General features: G+C 39.4%; 1 protein-coding gene across 1 annotated transcript in view; it reads right to left on the reverse strand.

Annotated features, from left to right (window-relative positions):
• The window catches only part of MEI4 (meiotic double-stranded break formation protein 4), a 73,972-nt gene that overhangs the window by 40,762 nt on the left and 11,664 nt on the right, over positions 1–21,546 (reverse strand). The window contains exon 3 of the mRNA XM_051615248.1: positions 9,188–9,741. Coding sequence (XP_051471208.1) covers positions 9,188–9,741 — 554 coding nt within the window. The remainder of the gene's footprint in view (positions 1–9,187; positions 9,742–21,546) is intronic.

Consider the following 21,546-nt stretch of genomic DNA (forward strand, 5'->3'; position numbering starts at 1 on the left):
CCTTACTTCACCTCACCCCAATCACCTTCACAGAAAAGGCAACACTTTCCTCGAGAGCACACACACAAGTCATTAGTTCATCTGAAGACTAAATACAAGAAACTTGTATCAAGAAATTCAGCTAACTACTGAAGACACCTGGGATTCTGCTGGCATCAGAGTTTTCAGCAATAAATTTACTTCAAGCAATGCTATCTTGGCAGAGATCAAGAATGTCTGCAACTTCTTGGAATTCATTAATTAGGTATTTAAATATCTAACTCATCCAAGTGGCTGGATCCAGTAAATATTGTGAACAGAAAGACAGTATCAATCCCAGTTAAACAGCATTCACAACCACTGCCACTCTGACAATTCTGATGTTACTGCTGCGAATTTTTTAATACCTACTGTAAATATTCTATTTATTATGAAGATGTAGCTCTAGATACAAAGTCTTCTCTGTCTGTGAGATTAAAATTTAATTACTCTTGATTTCTTCTTCTCAGCAAGTCCTGGTCAGAAGCCTAGAGGAGTGAAGAACTGCCTATCTGTCTGCTGATGCTGAGTTGCCAAGCATGCTGATGGATGCAGAAGACACTAAGCAACAAAGCTCACTAAGAGCAGAAGAGTTATGGATTATAATTCTTAATCTGAGGACTGCTTAGAAAAACTCACTGGCTAAATTACAGAAAACAGGTTTTCTTTAGCTTTTGGGTTTTAAACTATGGAGTGAGCTGGTCATACTTTATAAAATAAAGGGAGGTAAATCAATGTCTCACTTAAGTGTCTAAGATTTACAGACAGTTCCTGAAAATGAAAATGGATTTCAGGTTTATTTCCCAATCCTTCAGTCTTCTTCCCTCAGCCCACAATGTGCCAGTTACTTTGCATAACACTTAAAAATGCCAAGTATCTGGCACACATACCTAGGAAGAACAGAGGTACCTAGTTTGGGGTTGTAGATTTCACTGCAGGAGTGCAACTGGCTGTAGGTAACAGTTTCTGTAGAGCTTAATTTTAACTTCTATCCTACCACCATAACGCACACACCCTACTTAGGCACACAAAATACTTCCTAGACAAATTTAAGCTATGAGAACAGGTTCATTAGTAAACAGGCAAAAGAAAAGAGAAACCCTAAGACTTCATTAAAAGTATTGTCATGGTTTGATGCTGGGCCAGCAATTAAACAAATGACAGATGCTCTCTGTTAACTCCCCTCCCTCCCGTCATAGGAAAAGAGAGGGAATAAGGGAGAGAGACTCACCCAGGTTGGAAACTAAACTACACGGCTTTAATGACACAGTAGTGATGAAAAGTAATGAAATATCTACAAATATCCAAAAAAGCACTATCATGCTTCCCCTCCCACCTCCCAACAACACCCACATCACCACCAAGGCTGCAGGGCAGGCCCTGGTAAAGTCCCAGACTCAACTCCTGGAGTCAGTGGCAAATGGGAGCTGGGATGCAGGAATGCACAGGTTCGGGAATGCAAGGATTGGGACCAAAGACAGATAAATGCACAGAGTCCTCCCAGCATGCTGGCCATGGACAAAGAAAGCAAGTGAGCTTGACACTTATTATCCCCTAAATTTATATTCAGTATGACATGTAGGATACTTTATTTGGTTAACTTTGGTCACCTGTCTGGCCAGCTCCTCCCCAAAGTAGAGTCTCAGATGTGACCCCTTACCCTCCTCTGGCTCTGAAACATAAGATGTTTTCTTCAGAAGCAAGCAGTGGCCTTGGTTCTGCACACATTATCTTGCAGTAACTATAAACATGGAGTGTTATCAGTCCTAGAGACAGACACTAACTGAAAAACATGCTGTTAATTTCAGCAACTGCAGCTACTTAGAAGGGGCTCAAATAAAAAGTAAAATCACAAAAATTAGTTCTATCCCAGCTCCAAACCAGGACAAGTATGTACACACATTTTAAGCAATGGTTGAACACTGCTTCCTCTTGGGATATACTGCCACCTTCAAAACCAAGAGGATGTAAGGGTTAACTTCATCCAAAACAAAACAAAAAAAATAATCCACCATCTCTGTTAAAAGCAACAAACAATTTTTCAGTGACGAGAAGGGCAATTCTTAAGCAGGGACAGACCTAGCCCTCCATTTGGAAGTGACCAGAATGAAACTGAAGAGCTGGAGTAAGCAGTGATGTGATGGAGCTAAAGTGGTCATATAATTTCTTTGAATAACCACCTACTATGGCACCCCCAAAACCAAAAAAAAAATAACAATTTTAGGTCCTTTTGCTCAATAACATGGCTAGAATAACAGAAAACAAGGCCTAGATAGAGGTAAAATGCTTTTACACAGGCATGGTAAGTGAAGGACTGAGGGAAGGGTTTTGATGTTGCTGTTCCACAGTCTCAGCAACAAACATCACAGAGGTACCAAAGAAACAAAATGACAATGCTCATGTGATGCTACAGAAAGTTAAGAGCTTTGACAGAAAGCACTCCCTTGAAATTGATGGGGGTCCAAGGAAACAAACAACCTTTGATATCTACTTCCTACCATATTGAACAAAACTCTACCATATTCAACAAAAGGAAGAACTTCCTGTATTCTTGGGTTAAGGGCACCTATACAGTTAATTTGTAAATCAAGAGAACAGCAAAGGCCTGCTCCATCCCTTAATTCTCCTCCTAGTGGAAATAATCAGTAATACTCTAAATACTAGTTAATTACTTGGATAAAAACAGGCAATAACACTATTTTTTACCAGGAAAAGAGGCAGTCCTGACAGAACACTGTGACAGGCATGTAGGAAACCACAAATCAAACTATTTTGCCTTACTGGTAAAAAAAAAGATAATCCTGCTAACTTCCTCCTGTAACTCTTTAATAAATGTAGATTTAGTTCATGACCTGTGTCAGCTGAGCCTGGCTGAGGACAGAAGGTGGACGAAAGTCTAAGAGGCAGACAAAATTTTCTTTCATTCATTCACGTCTAGTTACTCTGCTCTACTGAGGGAAATTAGAGTCAGCCAGTTTGGTGATTGCTTTAGACTGTAGTGACTTACAAGACAATGGATTTTGATTACCATTTGACTTAAAACAGCTCTCCACACAGGACAAGAGATTGCTGAGAAAATTTAATTCAACAATTAAGAGATTCAAACATTGACTCTTACTAGACCATAAAATCGTGGCAACACATTTTAATACTAATATGAATAAACTGCTTTTCCACTATACAAGCAAAATCCTTTGGCTGATGAAAATGCACCAAATCTCAAGAGCCATGCTATTCCCCTTGGGACTCAATTAATTTAGGAAAACTGAAGCCCGCTAATTTTATACTTGGAAACCACCAGTAACATTAATAACTATTTTTAAATCTTATTTGTCCCTGAGAAGAGAAGACTTTTAAACTGATTAGTAAAGAACTGCCCAGGCAGTCACTGACAAAAGGCATTGCAAACTATACACAGCCAGGGGAATTTAATGTCATCCACAACTAGTTGGTGCACATATTAAATGATGATCAGATAGATGATCAGAGGGCTGGACCACCTGTCCTACAAGGACAGGCTGAGAGAGTTGGGGCTGTTCAGCCTGGAGTAGAGAAGGCTTCGAGGAGACCTTATAACGGTCTTCCAGTACCTGAAGGGCCTACAGGAAAGCTGGGGAGGGGCTTTTTACCGTGGTGTGTAGGGAGAGGACAAGAGGTAATGGTTAGATTTTACTTAGACATTAGGAGAAATTCTTCAGTGTGAGGGTGGTAAGACAATGGAACAGGTTGCCCAGAGAGGCTGTGGATGTCCCCTTCCTGGAAGCGTTCAAGGCCAGGTTGGATGGGGTTTTGAGGAATGTGGTCTAGTGGAAGGTGACCCTGTCCATGCAGGGAGGTTGGAACTAGTTGATCTTTAAGGTCCCTTCCAACTCAAACCATTCTAAAAAAAAAAAACAAAACAAGAAACCCATACTGTTGCATGTATTAAAACCATCTAAGTAAGTTTATAATTACTCTCTTCCAAGCAGTTTCAGTCATTAATGAATCATACAAATTGTATCCTATATAGGAAGAGATTCAAAACCATGGTTCTGATTAATGTACACTTTTCCAATTGCACAAGCACACTTCCATACGTTTCATTATGTAATTGCCAATGAGATCCAAACATTTCTCTCTTCCTGCTTTTCACTGTACTAGAGTTCAGCAATGAAGAATTGTGAATTCTTTCTCATCCAGATATCCAGTATAGACACTAAACTTCTATTCAGAGTTCTTGCATTTGCTTTTCTGCTAAATATATCAACAGTAACATTTCAGCATTTATAAAATTCTTTATAAAGACTTTTAGATTAAACAAAAACGAGAAAAATAAAAACAGGCAGTAAAGTCCCAAACAGGATAAGAAAAGTTCCTAGAGACTGTGGTCATCTCAGTATCCACTCAGACTATTAACACATAACATCTTCAAAACAACTACCCTAAAGGTAGGATAGTCAATTTCCAGAAGTGGACAAGGATTTAAAAAAGGGAAGAAAATAGCACATGACCTTTTTTGTTATTATTTGTTTGAATTGAGAAGGCAATTCCTGACTCTTGACAGCATCTTCAAAGTCAATATTGATGTTTTAAACATTGCATGAGAAGAAGCAAACAACCACAGTTCACTGAAACACATCTCTTTTCCTTCCAGGTCTTGTTTGAAAGAGTTTCAGTGTGGTGGGGCAGACAAATGAGGTATTTGTTGAACAGGAACAAGGCACCAGAAAGCAGTTTCTTCTGAGATCTCTACACAGTTCAACTTTAGAATCCTGAAGGCAACACATCCATACAAGTCTCCAAGAGCCTCAATGCTGAGGACTTAAAAACTGTTGACAAGCAAAACTCTTGCTCCATAGATCAGCAACACCTATCACAGATTTTGCAACATGAGAGCAACAGCTCATCTGTACCAGAATGAGACACAGGATCCTTGCAGCCGTACAGGGATATAAGACCATCTCAGCAGCAGATGCAGAGGCAGGCCTTTGTGTAGTTGATTTAAGCTCAAAGCATTCATGTTTCACCTCTTAAGAGTCGTGACCTGAAGCTCCTTCTGGATTATTTCCAGAAGGCTCCTTTCAAAAGCTGGCATGTCTAACAGCTGGGTGCAGATTTCTGAGCTGCTCTCCAAATATAGAAGAAGAGAAGAAAAATTAAGAAGGTAAATTCAAGAGGCTACTCCTTTTAGTTTACCTCCCGTTTTGTGTGGGTTTTTTGCCTTCTGAAACTCATGTAAATTTGGATTTTCAGATTAAAAATTCTACCCTAATTGCACTGCTTTAGGCAACTGAATCCAGGTAGAAAAGCTCTAAGTATGTCTTTGCTGATTCCTACAGCTTCCAGTGCTTTATAATTAGAAACATCTCAATAGGACTCAACAGTTAGAGCAAGTAATTCTGCTGCTGTTTTTCTTCCTTTACATCTAATGCAGAGGTAATTATCTCTTTTCCAATTCTCAAAGGTTTTTAAAGTTATTTCAAAGTTATTTAATTTGCTCTGGAAAATGCTGGAATTCTTTTGAAGGCTTGTTAAGTGTAATCCACAGCTATTTCTCTCTTTGTTCACTTTTTGAAGCTGTTTCTCACAACCCTTTGTGCTCCTTGACAGCTCCTGACAGTTTTATAGGTGAGGATGGCAAAGGGAAAGTCGTGTAAAATACTACAGCTGCATTGATGGCTGTCTGTAGGAATGCTTTTTGACAGTTAGTAAGGTTACATACAACAAATTTCCTAATGTTTTTATACTGAAGGGATTTAAGCATCCTCCTGGAACCAAAATTCATACAGTTTGCCACTCTTTCCAGATGACAGCCTTGAAATTAATAGTAATTTTATTTTAAACCTATAATCTTGATATTTCAATCACCACTTGAGTAAACAGTGATGATTAAAACTGAAGCATAAAATGTCCCTTGGAGATATCTGGTACACAGCACATGAAGAATTAGTTATACAATTTCCACTGCTAATTATGAATTCCACATTTATTTCCATATGCAATTCAAGTTTAAAGAAAACCAAACATCTAAAGAGGATTTCTCAATACATCTTTATAAGCATTGTAATTACTACCCACAACATTTTCCCTTTTTCTGTAGAAATCTGGTAAGTACCATGGTTATCCCATAATAATTGGTTTATACAATTTCTGAACTCTTTGAGTCTGAATGAAGCAATGGCTTCTGACAGGAATGACTGTAAAGTCAGTATTCTGGTGGAAGCAAGATATAAAGCATCTCATAAAAAAGCCATCTCTCCCAGTGAACCTACTTAGAGAAAAGACGCCACTTGCAAATCATGTGGATATACTCCATCCTTCCTGAATGATTTATAATAGCACTTTGCAGACTTGAAACTCCCCTGATCTATCAGGATATTTTCCTCTCATTTATGATATGACACCTCTCACTGTAGCTTTGCCAGGTTCCTCCAATCAACAAATAATTCCTTTCAGGATAGCCTCTTTGTTGCTCTCCTACAATTAACATTATTTTAATAACTTCCCATTTAGGTAGTGGAAGGGAACAAGAGGAAACACTGGACACCAACTATGAAGAACTCCTTAATGAATGCCTGACAAAGTTTTATGTGTTCTGTATCCTGTAATACAACAAAAACACAAAAAATAAAAGGAGCAACTCGCACAACTGTATTCCTCATACCATACAAATGGAATGCATGCTCACATGCTTTCAAAAGACTGGTCAGGAACACTTCTAATTAAAAACTAAGTATCACACCATGGCAGCACTGAAATAAAAAACACCCTGAAATAAAAATCACACAAGGCTCTAGTCCTGGAAAAGCTTCAGGCTGTAAGGATTTCCTTCTGAATGCTTTCTAGCCAAAATACAGGCATATCCACCCACTTCCCCTCAGTTTGCTAAAAATATGTGTTTGAAATATACATTCTGGGGTAATTGCTTAATACACAGTGAGTGGTATTAATTTTAAATGAAAAGGAATGAGTACATCTGTCCACAGGTGTAGCAGATGTCTAGGCTCTCCAAAAGCAACTCTAGAGCTCATCCTAAAATAGGGATCTAGAACCTGGTCAGCATTCTTAAAGCTCCATTAATTTTAGGGATACAATCTTCATTTAATATAATGGTAGTGTAGTTACACACACATGGACACTAAATTGGTGCATGTAAGTCTCAGACAATTCCACCATCATGTCTGCTCCAAGTTAGTATAAGACAGAATCACAGAATAATCATGGTTGCAAAGAACCTCTGAGATCACCAAGTCCGACCATCAACACAAAAACAACCCCAAAACAAACACAAACAACTACATATACTCTACCAGAAAACGCCAACAAAAAAAAATATCCAAAAACCAAAAACAACCAAACAAAAAAAACCCCACCTACCACCTCAGCCACTACAGCATGCCCTGAAGTGCTACATCTACATGTTTCTTGAATACCTCCAAGGCTGGTGACTAAACCACCTCCCTGGGCAGGCTGTTCCAGTGCCTGATCACTCTTTCAGTATAGACATTCTTCCTAATGTCCAATTTAAACCTTCCCTGCTGCAAGTTCAGGCCATTTCCTCTCATTCTGTCGTTATTCACTTGGGAGAAAAGGCCAACACCCACCTCCTTGCAACCTCCTTTCAGGTAGCTGTAGAGGGCAATGAGGTCTCCCCTCAGCCTTCTCCACACTAAATATCCCTAGCTTCCTCAGCCGCTTATCGTATGACTTGTTCTCTAGACCCTTCACCAGCTTCATAGCTCTCCTCTGGACACACTTCTGTACCCAAACGTCCTTCTTACAGTGAAGGGCCCAGAAATGAACACAGTACTAAAGGTGTGGCCTCACCAGTGCCAAGTACAGGGGCATGATCACTTCCCTACTCCTGCTGGCCACACTATTCCTGATACAGGTCAGGATGCTATTTGTCTTCTTGGCCACCCGGACACACTGCTGGCTCATGTTCATCCAGCTGTCAACCAGCACCCCCAGGTCCTTTTCTGATGGGCAGCTTTCCAGCCACTCTTCCCCAAGCCTGTAGATTTGCATGGGCTTGTTGTGACCAAAATGCAGGACTCGACACTTGGCCTTATTGAACCTCATGCAATCAGCCTGGGCCCATTGATCCAGCCTGCCCAGGTTCCTCTGCAGAGCCTCAAGCAGATCATGACTCCCAACCAATTTGGCATTGTCTGCAAACTTACTGAGTGTGCAGTCAATCCCCTCACCCAGATCATTGGTAAAGATATTGAACAAGACTGGAGCCAAAACTGAGCCCTGAGGGACACCACTGGTGACCAGCTGCCAATTGGCTTTGATCTTGTTTACCACAACTCTCTGAGCCGAACCATCCAGCCAGTTTTTTACCCAGTGAAAAGTACACTTGTCTATACCATGATTCACCAGCTTCTCTAAGACAGTGTCAAGGGCCTTACCAAAGTCCAGGTAGATGTCGACAGCCTGCCCCTCATCCAAAAAATAGGGCACATGGTCACAGAAAGAGAACAGGCTGGTCAAGCAAGACCTCCTTTTTATAAGCCCCTGCTGTCTGGCCATGCTTCACTGGCTGCCCTGCCCCTAAAAACCAAAAGTTCTAAACCAGAAGTCCTAAAACAGACAATGGAATTAATTACTTATGAATTGTCTCTTGTGAAGACAGACTAGGGGTATTTCATCTGAATAAATACAGCTAAAATGCAAGTCAGTCCTATTTGCTCTTTGTGCCAGAGATAAGCCTTATCCTGAATTCTTCACTCATTTACTCATTTATTTTTAAAACACAAATTTGCAAATGTGTAGAGAATGACAGAGAACTTCTGAAACAAACCAGCCTACTGAATCTAGGTGCACAAGAGAGATTAAAAAAATTAATTGTCATTACTTTGTGAGCATCTACGATATAACTTCATACAGCAAGAGAAAAATATGTTTTTCATCTTTTCTGAAAAGCTGTTTTCATCTGTCTTTTTAATAGTTTTTAAAAGTCCTGTGCTCAGGAATAGACTTAAAAGAATGTGTATGCATGAGCAAGAACTTTTTCAAATGCTTTAGAGCATTTATTGTCCATACCACAAGACAGAAGAATCACAACAATCTCTGAGAAGTACTCTTCAGAATATAAGACCAAGTAATATTTTTAAGTGTGCATAAAACCAGAATATTACAGTATGCCAAAATGCTGTAGAAAAGATGGAAGATATTTTAAACTTACCCTATTAACATCACTGCTTCTTAAAATAATCTGAACTAGATTTTTCTTAAATTCTTCCAGCTTCTTGAAACACTTCTTCAAAACATGATTAGATAATTTAGAATCAGTTATTAAACTGATCAAAACACAAACTGTCTCAGAAAGAAAATTTGAAACTTGAAATTTAGGACTGCTGTAAAAAATGGTCAGTCCATCAAGCAATTGAGACACTGAATTGAATATGGTGAAAGAATCATTCTCAAACTCCGTGAAGTCTGCTTGAAGAATTCCTCCTTCTGACAGTTTTCTTATTTCAAGTAGATATTGCAAAAACTGCACTGCAGTAGTTAGAGATTCCTTCTTGCCAGTACAGCAAAAATTCAATAGGGGAACTCTTTCCAACCAACATTTAGAAGTGTCGAGGTTATGCTCAGATTGATGAAAATCAGAAGTTACGCCTAAAGAGTCAACTGCATAGTCATTAGAGACATCACATCCAGAGTCTTCCAGCTGACTTGAGTAAGTCATAGGGTGTATACACTCCTGATCAGTTTCAGCAGAGGCATGTGGTTTCCCTGAAAAACAAATGTAAAACAATAAAATAAATTAAAATAAATTAAAATAACAACTTTCAGAAGGCGGTGTCATCTATTTGCAAACAAGATGTTTTATGCTCATAATAATATGAGCAGTAAGTCTGAGTTTAAAATCCATGATAATTTTAAGTTTTCACATATATAATTTAAGTGGCTATCACACAAACAATTTAAGTGGACATCTATACTCCCATTAATTCCCAGGGAAAAAAAATGCATGTACATTTTCTGGCCCTCAAACATTTTCACTACTTTTATTCTCAAGAACTTGGACTGCTTTTAAAAAGCCAGTGAAGGTCTGTTACTTTAAGTGCATCAAATAAGATGTCTCCTTACGTGTACTCCTTCTCAGGTAAGGAATTCTAACAGAGTCAAAGATGCACAGAAAATTAAACTTCAGTTTTTTATCATTTGCCAAAGAAAAACATTCAGAATAAAAACTTCTCCAGTAATCACCTGTCTTACACCATCTTCTTCAAAGACACACAAACTACATTACAGAAGGTGATTAATTTATATTAATTATAATTAATGAAATAGTTATATAAGTATTAATTATTACTAATTATTATTAAATTGTTTACATTCACAGAATCATGGAATTGTCAGAGTTGGAAGGGACCTCTAGAGATCATTCAGTCCAACTCCCCTGCTAAAGCAGGATCCCCTAGAGCACATTACTCAGGACTGCATCCCGGCATGTCTTGAATATCTCCAGAGAAGGAGATTCCACAACCTCCCTAGGCAGCCTGTTCCAGTGCTTGGTCAACCTCACCATAAAGAAGTTTTTGCTCATATTTAAATGGAACTTCCCATGTTCCAGCTTGTGTCCATTGCCCCTTGTCCTGTCACTGGGAACTACTGAGAAGATTCTGGCACCATCCTCCCTGCACCCACCCTTTAGATACTTGCAGGCATTAATATGGTCTCCCCTCAGCCTTCTCTTCTCCAGGCTACACAGTCCCAGCTCTCTCAGCCTTTCCTTATTAGGGAGATGCTCTGAACCCGCAGTCATCTTTATTTCGGGGCTCTCTCTAGTAGTTCCCTGTCTCTCTTGAGCTGGTGAACCCAGAACTGGATGCAGTATTCCAGATGTGTCCTCACCAGGGCAGAGTAGAGGGGGAGAATGACCTCTCTCAACCACACTCTTCCTTATACAACCCAGGATTCCACTGGTCTTCTTGGTGGTAAGGGCACATTACTGGCTCATCGATAATTTTCTATCTAACAGGACTCTCAGGTCCTTTTTCTCAGTACTGCTTTCCAGCAGGTCTACCTCTAACCTGTACTGGTGCATGGTGTTCTTCCTCCCCAGGAAGATTTTACACCATTGTAGAATCTCTTTCATCCTATTTCACATTAGATACATTTAAGTCCGTGCCTCTGGACATAAACTCAGTTCTACATGACAAAGGACTCCCTCTGTACTACATCCTACCTATGCCAACAGATAATGGTGAAAACAAGTATGGGACACGAGAGCAGTGAAGTGGAAGACCAACCAACCTTCACATCTCAGTGCCCCAAGGGTAGAACCACATCAGACCAACTTCTGGCTGTGTCCTCCTTCCTAGGGCACAGCCACAAACTGCTCCTCTCACTCTTAAAAAATATGCATACACTGTTTGAATTTTCCACAAGGATATAAAGGAATACCATATTCCCCCGTATTTGCATTCTTAAATGAATCAAAGGATTTTATAGATGGTTTGACCTGATGGGAAACAAATGTTATACCTCATGGCAGGTTTAAAAAAAAAAAGCATTCTTAACACAGAAAATATCTCTAGGCAGCAATCTACAGTATTCTGTACACTAATAAAACACTACTCAGAAAAAGTTTATACAGAATTCCTTAACTATACAATTTCAAATTGAATTCTGGCCATTACTTCAGTCTCAGAAAACATACCAAATCATCCATTAAGGGTACTACTGAGATTAAAACTGGAAGCATGGTTTATTTTTTTATCATTGAGTTTCATGCTTTTCACATTCAGACATACTAAAACTGAACAGGATTTGTAACAATTTACTTACAATGAAAGGGATAACTGTAGGGAAATCAACATACATTTCCAGGAGACAGGAAAAGCAGGGCTTGTAAGGCCAGCCTAGCATTTTAGATAAGTGTTCCCAAATGCCCTGTGTACTGAAACTTGGAAAGCAAGCAAAAAAGCAAAGCATACTTCCCGTGGTCTGACTAATAAAGCAGGTATCAATCTTTCATGTCTTCTCTCCCTAGAGTTTTGAGCAAAAGACATTCCAGCAGAAAAAAATGAAAATTGTTTCTGGTGCTGTTTAAGGAAAATAAGACCTGCTAGGAAATCCATCTACTGTGTGTCACTACATGGATATTTTGTTCATCTTTTTAACCCCATGGGCAATATGAAAATTACTCATGAACATGTAGTGCCAGAAGTCAAAAGAAACAAAGAATTAAATGCAAAAACCCCTTATGTATGTTCACTGATTCTCTTGTAGAAGACAAAAAAAAAACACCCAAAAAACTAAAACAAACAAAAAAAAGAGGTGAAACAAAGCATAAGGAAAGAGAAGGAAAAGGGAAAAAAAAAATACATAAATATCCCTAGGAACCAAACTGAAGATCTAAGACCATGCCCAAATAAAAGAAGCAGCACATACAATGGAACACTCTTCCCAGTGGAAGGCAAAGTTGCTTTTATGCTTTGGTTTCCATTCACTGAGATTTTAAACTCCTGTCCCACAATCAGCTTCTAGAAAACCCTGTGACAGTAAGTCTCCAATAGAAGCATATCTCCAGCTCAATAAATAATACAAAATGCTTTAAAAACGTTCAGTCATTTATATGCTGAGTCATTTGGGAAGGAGGAGGAAGTTATCTTTCAAAAATAAGTAATAAATTACACAACACAAAATGCTCAGTAGTTCCCTCAAAACGTCTAGAAACAGCTTATGATTTATTTATTGAAACAAGTTAAAACAATCACTTTGTACTTAACTACTATTCAAATGAGAAAGCAGTCTTGATATTCACACCAGGTGGGTATCAATTACAAAAAAAAAGAGTAGGAACAGCATTAAGCCTGCCTCACACTAACAATCGTATTTAAGCAGTAATTTAAAGAACATTTGACTATAAATATACTGGAACAAGAAATATGAAGAACATTTAGGGTTTATGATAAACTAATCACAAAATTTTACAATGTTTTTATATAGATAATGAAATATTTGTACATGAGCAGTTTTACAGCCTTCCTAAATATGTCACATCAGATTCAGGAAATATTTAAACCCTTAATTCCTATTTAGGACTTTAGCTCCTTACTATATTAAGATCCTGAGCTGAAAATCAGAATTGTGTGCTCCCCAAATAAAACAAGATATGGTCACAAGAACAGTCTTGGGGTGTAAAGACTGATGAACTGACATCTCTCTACTTACATGCACCACTGCAGAAAGTGTCTGGCCTGAAAACCAGTAGTCATTAAAGGGATGAGGGATTGACTTGTAAACTGTATCTAGTATGTAACCAAGCTTTGTAGGCACTGATGTGAAGCATAAGAACTCAAACACACATATTGCTGTGGGACCACAGAACACAGAGGCTTTTATGAGAGGAGTGAGATGCCAGTAAGTCTTTTGATTGAGAGTGTGAAGTCTTCAGCTAGTCCTGAGGAAGAAGAGTCTGGCAAACACCCCATCTCACAAGCAAATTCTGTCACTTCTGAATAGCTACCTTAGTATAGACACCAAGACAGCTCAGGAACAAGAAAGGGACAGGAAAACACCTTTTGTCCCCCGAGTGCCTGTCAGCACCAGCATGGTCATAAGGATTCTCAGAGGCACCAAGAGACAAGGGAATGACCCAACTCCTGGTTCTACCCAACCCAAAGAGGCAACATTTGTAATACCCATGCAGTGAGAACAGGGGTGGTGGAAGATGCTTTCTCAGACTACTGTACTACCTGCTGTCACAGACTAGACAGTGTTTGACCGAGGAAGCCCACATGTTCAAAATGTAAAATCTGAAGAAGGATCCTCAACTGATGAAATGACTGTGGATTCATGAAACTGCCTTCAAGTCTTTTGAAAAACTTAATAAACCTGCAGTTACACCACTAACAGTAGACTTGGAAGACAGCAGATGTAAGAAACAAAGGGAGGAGATGATTTGAATTCTGCAAAAAAATAATTACTTCAGTTTCAAGCACAAGTTTAGATTCTCACATTTTGTGAGCACACACATGGATTATCACTTGAAAATCAAAATCAATTACATTAGACCTGTAAAGCTCTCTTAAAACTCAGTTACAATTGACAGGCTTAGCTTCACTGCTGACTGTTGAAAATGAGACAATCTTAGAAACCTCTGATGATACTGTTTTCCAAGCAGGTTTTTAGTCAATAACTTCTAAAAGGGAACAAAAACATATCAAAATTATTAGTAGTTTTTCCTGTTGTGTGCACTTCTCCACTTCTACAATTTTCAGAACGCTTTTTTATTCTTCATATAATTTCATTGATTGGTTTGTTACTTACATGAATGATGAATCAGATTTATTCTCTTAAAAAAAAAAAACAACCCCCCAAAAGAAACCCCAACACACCTCTTCACACATATAAACTGTTTTCTTTACCCTTTTTTCATGGGTAAGCCTGTCTCTATTCTGCTGTTTTCACTACTAACCAAGATGGCTGGTTGAGAAAAAACAATTCCCTCCTGAACTTCTATGTATTTAGGCACACCATTGTTGTATGATCTGTAACCCAGCCAAACTTCTGTGTTTATCAAAGCAAAGAAACATTGTCTCACATATTTGAACATTTTAAGTAATAAGGAAAAATAATAAAAAGCTTCCAGGATTCTCCAAATGAAGACATTTTAGAAGCTGTGTATCCCACACTTTGCTTCTGCATTTCCACAGTTTTTTAATAGCTGGCTTGGAAAAGAAAGCTCTCCTGTTGGAAGCTCAGGTTTTTGATGCTGATCTACTTTGTCCTTTCTAGAAATAACTTCACAGAAATTAATATAGGACTGAGTGTCTATGATTCTCAAATTAATCATTCAATATCAGGATTTAAATGTTTCTCAGAATGCTTAGAAGCATATATTTAATTTGTTAAGAATTTTTCTTACATAAAACACCCAAACATTTAGAATTCTGTAGGAACTGAGAGGATTTTGAGGATTCATTTTTAGGGGATTTCTGCAGAAAGCAGCACAAATCTTTTGTTCTCCAAGTCAAATACACAATATTTGCAGTAAAGATACAGAAGGATCGATAATCAGGTGATGAACACAGATTTGGATCTGTTAACACTCAACAAGCTGCTTTCATGACAAAGATCTAACATATACTTTGCAATATTGACCATCTCAATGAGATGACTGAAATTTGAGTTCAAAGCTAGACAGTGGATATTTCAAGATAATAAGCGAATTAATGCTACCTGTGAAGACTACTTGCTTGTACTAGCAGTGTTGAGCTGGAGGTACTATGTCTTACTAAAATTGCTTTGCATTGTCAAACAATCTGAGCTTTGCTAAAAGACAAGTATTAGTCAATGCAGACAGCAGTGATCTGAGTGCAACTGTAATGAGCTGATAGGCTGAAATAAAGTGGTCTCCCTAACAAGTCAGGTAGGGTGTGCATTCCTAAAAGCATTTATTTACTCAAATACAACATGGTAAAAATATCTGGCTTTTGTGTTTATATATCCATAAGCCCACAAACAAAGATCTCCTCCAGGAACTCAAAACTAATTTTGAATGAGGTGTAAGTTGCTCAAGGAGGTTGTGGAATCTCCATTCCCAGAGATACTCAGAAGCTGTCTGTACATGGTCCTGCACAAACAGCTCCAGGCTGTCTTGCTTGATGAGGATGTTGGACAAATGAACTGCAGTGGTCCCTTCCATCCTCAACCATTCTGTGATTCTGTATTTACAGAGAAAAATATGACCGATCCTTTACTCCTCAATGCTGACTTACAGGCTTTTACCATACGCATTCAGTTTTCCCCAAAACTATGATTCTGTTACACAGAAGAAAGGAAATTAACCTACACTGAAGTCTAAATCTTTCTAAATCACTTGCTTTTTTGAACCTTATCCCTAAAAATCACCATGCATCTTATCAGGAACGAGATCCATACAGGAAATTTATAAAATTATAATAAGCTTTTTCTCTTGCTGGGACAATTAGGTTGTTTTTGCCTCTGAATGGGTTCCTTATACAGAAACCTGGAAAGAAAAGGATGCTTCTTAGGTCCCTTTGCCCCAAGTATGTGCTTAGAACAGCTGTGGCAATATCATCTGATAAGAAAGACAGCATCTTCTTTCAAAGGGACAAAGTTTCCACAACCAAAACAGACCCGTTATCCATGGAAGGAGCAGTGCTCAGATTTCAGTGAATCATTACACTCCAGCTGGTTCTTTTTCCAGATTGCAAATTAACTTATTTAATTATCCTGAACAGGCCTCAGCTTTTCTAAAGTTCCCCATTGTGTCACCAGAATTACAGGCAACAGATTTATCTCGTCATCATATTCCAAGAGTCATATTCCCATAAATCTGTGCTATACACATTTCAACTCTCATTTTTGTCATTTCATGTATCTGTTCTCAATTCCCTGCTCCCCTCCTAAAAAAGTAAAATACTTTAGGTTGAGAGACATTACGTGTAATGCTACCTACTTGCATTATTACCATGGGTCAAAGCATGGGAGCATACTAGTACACTTAAGATGTCAAATGACAGCTCATTTTTTAAGTATTAACTGACACGATCATGCCTTATACAAGATGCTGAGACGACACTTACAGACTGTGCTGCACTTGCAGGTTTGTATGGAGAGAAGGCCACCTTTTGTAGGAGGGGGGAACACAGGGAGAGAGGGAGGAAGAATCTCTTTATGCAGAAACATTACATCCCAAAGCATGAGACAAAAATAATCAGATCTGTTTTCCACGGTGACATCAAACAAAGTGTTGACTGCTGCCCAATGGAGAATCGTCTCACCTTGGAAAAAGGAAGCTAGAAAAAGAAAGAAGCAAAAGACACTCCTCAGAGGCCAACAGTTCCTCTGCAACTTTTGTTCTTTTGCACTCCTTTCTACCTGCCAAATACCAGGGGAGAAAGAACAGTGACAGGACACAGCAGCTCGTTCCAACACACTGACCTGAAGAAACAGCTTTTACATAAACATACCACAGTAACTTGGAAATTCTAATCTATATTCCTCTCTACCTTACTACCATGCCATAGGGACTAAAATTTTCACTAAGTGCTATTCACAGCAGATATAAACATTTCACACCGTTTCCTTGTCTTTCTGGGAAGTAATTTCACCTAATAGACTAATATATTTTTAGAATTAATATTCAGTGTGATTTTGACTGCCACTCCCTCCGTTAATGAGGAAGATTCCTTTATGAGACTGTAGGTAACATATTCACTGAGGAATCTGAACATGTTTTGGTCTAGTCTTTCTGAATTCACCCAATTGGTTTCTCTCTCAAAATGAGCCTAAAAATACCTTTTCTCAATTATATTCTCCCACTGTTCCTTGCTTAATGTTAGCAGGCAAAAGAAGCATCACAAGTTAAATCATGTAAGCCATGGTGGACAGCTTTGACTTTTCAGAGGTCTGAAATCAAATTACTTGGAAAAGATTTTGAATAGCTATCACCCTTTCTGCTCTCATCAAAGGATCCCTCCTTTGCCTACCAAGGAAATGCTGGGGCTTTAAGCTGAGCGCACCCAGGCTTTCTGCCTCTCCCTACTGAACAAGAAACACCCACACAATCATTTACAGGGAAGTGAAAAGCAAAGAGGTGGCTTAATCCTGTGGCCCAAAACAAGCCTGCTAGTAAACTGTAGTTGGGTATTGTTCAGAATCAGCTGATGAAATGGTTTGTTCCAATTCTACATGCTGCTTCTTTTGCAGCAAAAGTCTGAGCTTCCAGTAAGAAAGGAGACTAGAAGTCTTCATTTATACTAATATACAAGGGAAATTGCTCTCTTTTTCCACATATACAAGTAAATGTCTCAAGAAATACAACTAAGTTAAGGACTGAGACAAGAGATCCAAAAATATTTTTGTCTCTGGCACTTTAGGGAATAAGAGATACAAGTTGCTTCAAATGTCTTGACACAGGAAGCAGAATTTAGGGGACAGTATCTTGAAAAGTCAAACACAGCTGCAGGAAACAGTTAAAACTTGGACATTCGCATTAATCACATTATGACCCACAGTTCAGCATTTCCCTAAACACACTGACACATATTGTACTGTGGAGGCTAAGAACACAGGAGGGGACTTCAGGGCATGGCAGATGAGGTTCTGCTGTAAATGATCTATAAAAGGAAGAATAAAGTAATTCTAAAAATAGCAGGTGAGGAGAATCTGATCTTTTTTTTTTTTTTCTAATTATAGGAGCAAGCAGTTCAGTAATTGCTACCAACTGCATAAGAAGGGAATACTACTATGAACCAACACTGAAGATGAAGCTAAGGAAGAGAGAATACATCCTTGATACAAGTTTTGTTAAAAATATACTCTGGATAACTGATTTGGAAGCCTTCAAGAGTATCAGTCTAAAGCAACCAAGGCAATAAACACCTACTCTCTCTAAACTGTGATTCCTAAAGTGCATGCTAGGAAAAAAGGGTATAGATCGTATTTGTGCCTTCTTAGGCTGGAGTAACAGCTGCAGGCTTTTCAGATCTCTTTAACAGAGGCTGCCAAGAAACAATATGATTGTTGATCTGATGAGCTGATAACAGCTAAGGAATTAGTCTTAGAGGACAGGTGCTTCAATACATGAATCTATCAATTCATCAAAGCTTTGTAAAACCTTCTGTCTTTGAATGCAGCTCCAAAGGAAAGCGACAAGAGAATCCTCAAATATTTTATACTCTTATATTTGGAATGACAGCAACGAATTTCTCTCCTCCTCTCAGTAAAATTTCAATCTGAATCCAAGAAAGGCGTGCTGGTTTGGTTAGCAGGTTTTTGGTAGTGAGGGAAGGGCCCCAGGGGTGGCTTGGTAAGAAGCTGAGAAGCTCCCCCAGCTATAAAAGCAGAGCCAAGAAGCCATTAGAGAGAGAGTAATGGCTGCACCTCTGCAATTAACGTATGAAAGAACTCATGTCAGCGGGCGAGCAGGGGAGAAAAGAGGTGTAAGGCAGTTCCAGGGTTTTAAGATCCCGAGGTTGGTGAAGAAGAAAGTGCTCAAGAAGAAGTTTCCCTGCAACCTATAGCGAGATGGCAGGCTGTCCCCGTGCATTCTTGGAGGAATGTGGTGGAACATTCCCTGAAGGAGCCAGGAGGGGTGAATATGGATTTGCTGCCAGTGGACTTAAGATTATGCAGCCAAGGAAGACCCCAGGCCAGGGAACATGACTGCTCTTGAAGCAACACAGAATTCTGTGGGAATCCCACGCTGGTGCAGCTTGCTCCTGAGGGACTGTACCTCATGGGAAGGATTCATGAAGGAGAGGTCTGTGGAAGACTGTAAGGAATCCTTCTTCCTGAGGAGGAAGAAGCAGCAAGAACCACCAGCCCGTAAACTGACTCTAAACCCCATTACCATCCCCCTGTGCCGCTGGGGGGAAGGAGGGTGAGAAACTGGGAACAAAGTAATTTGGGCCTGGGAAGAAGGGAAGGGTGGAGTAACATGTAAGCACTAGTTTTTTGTGTTGTCTGTGTCCTGTGTGCTTTTGATTAGTGTTAAATTAAATTATTATTTTTCCCCAAGTTGAGTCTGGTTTGCCCGTGGCCTTAATCAGTGAAGAACCCTCCTTGCCCTTTGTCTCCACCCATGAGCTTCTAGTTGGCCTTTGTCCTCTCCATCCCAGTGGGGCGGAGGGAGAGTTGAGCGAGCAGCCACAGGGCTGGTTCTTTGCTGTCATGTTAGGCCAAACCATGACAAAAGGCAAGAAACTTTGATTAATACAAATATGTTTTTTTTCTACCCATGGCCATAGCTGTCAGGAAACTACTGGTAAGTTGAAAAATAACAATTAATTACAAAAAGATTTGCTCCTCCTCCTTAGATGGCTGAAGTACGGCCAAAAGCACAGCTATGTAAAAAGAATACCAGTGTCCCTGTGTTCAGAAAGACAGCTGCACCTTAAGTCAAATGAGGAACTTCCAGGGGCTCTGAGGACAGAGAACCAGCTAGGTGGGACAAAGCTAATTTAGACACTGTTTCTTTAAAAATGGATACCTTGTTCTTTCTCCTTTGTGCTTGTGCATCCATACTGTGTGCAACTTTATGTGGAGAAGGAAAACAGGCAGCACAGCTTCAAAGAGCTCACAAATTTCTCACATCAGGGAAATAAAAACTCCATGGACAGTCTCTAATCATTCGTGAAGCCTCTGAAAGACCCACTATTATTATTACAAACAGCAGGTGGGAGAGGAAAGCTCTCACACTCAGAATACAGAGCAGGGAAGATACAGCTGCAAAGTGACCCTTGGCTGAAGGACTCCAACTCTTCAGCTCTCAATAGGCAGCAGCAGCCACAAATGCAGTTTCTGACCCTTACTGCATGAGGTTTTTTGGTGGTGGATTTTGTGAAACTCTGGTATTCTTGCATCTATAGAGTTGTTAAATAGAATACAAGGAAGATAAAGAAAAGCTGTGGGCTTGAATTCTTTAAAGAGATTGCACTGTTTTAAGCAGAACGCCATCTCCAAAAACAAGGCTGGAGAAAGCAGTGGAGGAGGAAAAGGATCCATGTGCAGATTACCTAGCCCTTAGAACAACCGCAGTGATCCTGACCCTAAAGAGAACTTCTGTGGTGTGATATTATGTAGTAAACTTGGGCAATATACCCTTTAACAACAAACCCTAACAGTGGGTTGATAGATTTATAGTAGCCTTCAGGTGAACAGGATGGAATATCACTTAAACCACTTGTCCTCTCAACTTAGATTCAAGCTCCTTCTGCCTTCCCATCTCAACAGGAGCCGCTCTTTAGTGTCTAATCTTCGCGAGCTTGAAAAATCTCAGAATTTGCACAACACACGAGACAAATTTTCTTTTCGCAGGGCAGAAAGATGTTAGTCATAGACTGGTCTCTATTTCAGGTACGCTTTGCTTCTACAACCATTGCCCTTTAAATGTCAGCCACAAGTGTTCTCCTCTTAAAACACACTGTCAACTTGATCATCAGAAGTGTCCACAGATCTCATCAACAGATACCTCATCAGGTAATCTAATCTAATCGTAACCATGAATGCTGCCATGGCAGGGATACCTCCCACTACACCAGGTTGCTCAAAGCCCCATCCAGCCCAGGGATGGGGCATCCACAACTTCTCTGGGCAACTTGTTCCAGTGTTTCACCACCCTCACAGTAAACAATTTCTTCCTACTATCTAATCTAAATCTATCCTCTTTCAGCTTAAAAGCACTACCTGTCAACCTATTATCCATATTAGTGAATATCACAGTGGGTCAAGTAAACTATAAGGAGTAAGCATGCTATGTCCCCATACAGATAATGAAGAAAGCAGAGGAAATCTGGTGCAGCTGTAGACATCTAATATTAGACATTATTTATCAAATTTCAGGTCTGTGAACAAACTTCAGTGTGACTAGGACAATGAAAACATCCTTTGGAAGAGGTGTTGCCCACCAGGGACTGCTGCTTTTCTCTGCCTATTGTGCAACTACAAGAGCTTGCTTTGTTGAGAGAACAGTACTGCTCAGTTCAACAGCTTAGGGTAAGGAACTTGGAGCAAAGAAGTTGCAGCTTATTTGATTTAATTTCTAGTGTTGGGTAT

This window comes from Apus apus, chromosome 3 (assembly GCF_020740795.1).
Source record: "Apus apus isolate bApuApu2 chromosome 3, bApuApu2.pri.cur, whole genome shotgun sequence".
NCBI classification, from domain to species: domain Eukaryota; kingdom Metazoa; phylum Chordata; class Aves; order Apodiformes; family Apodidae; genus Apus; species Apus apus.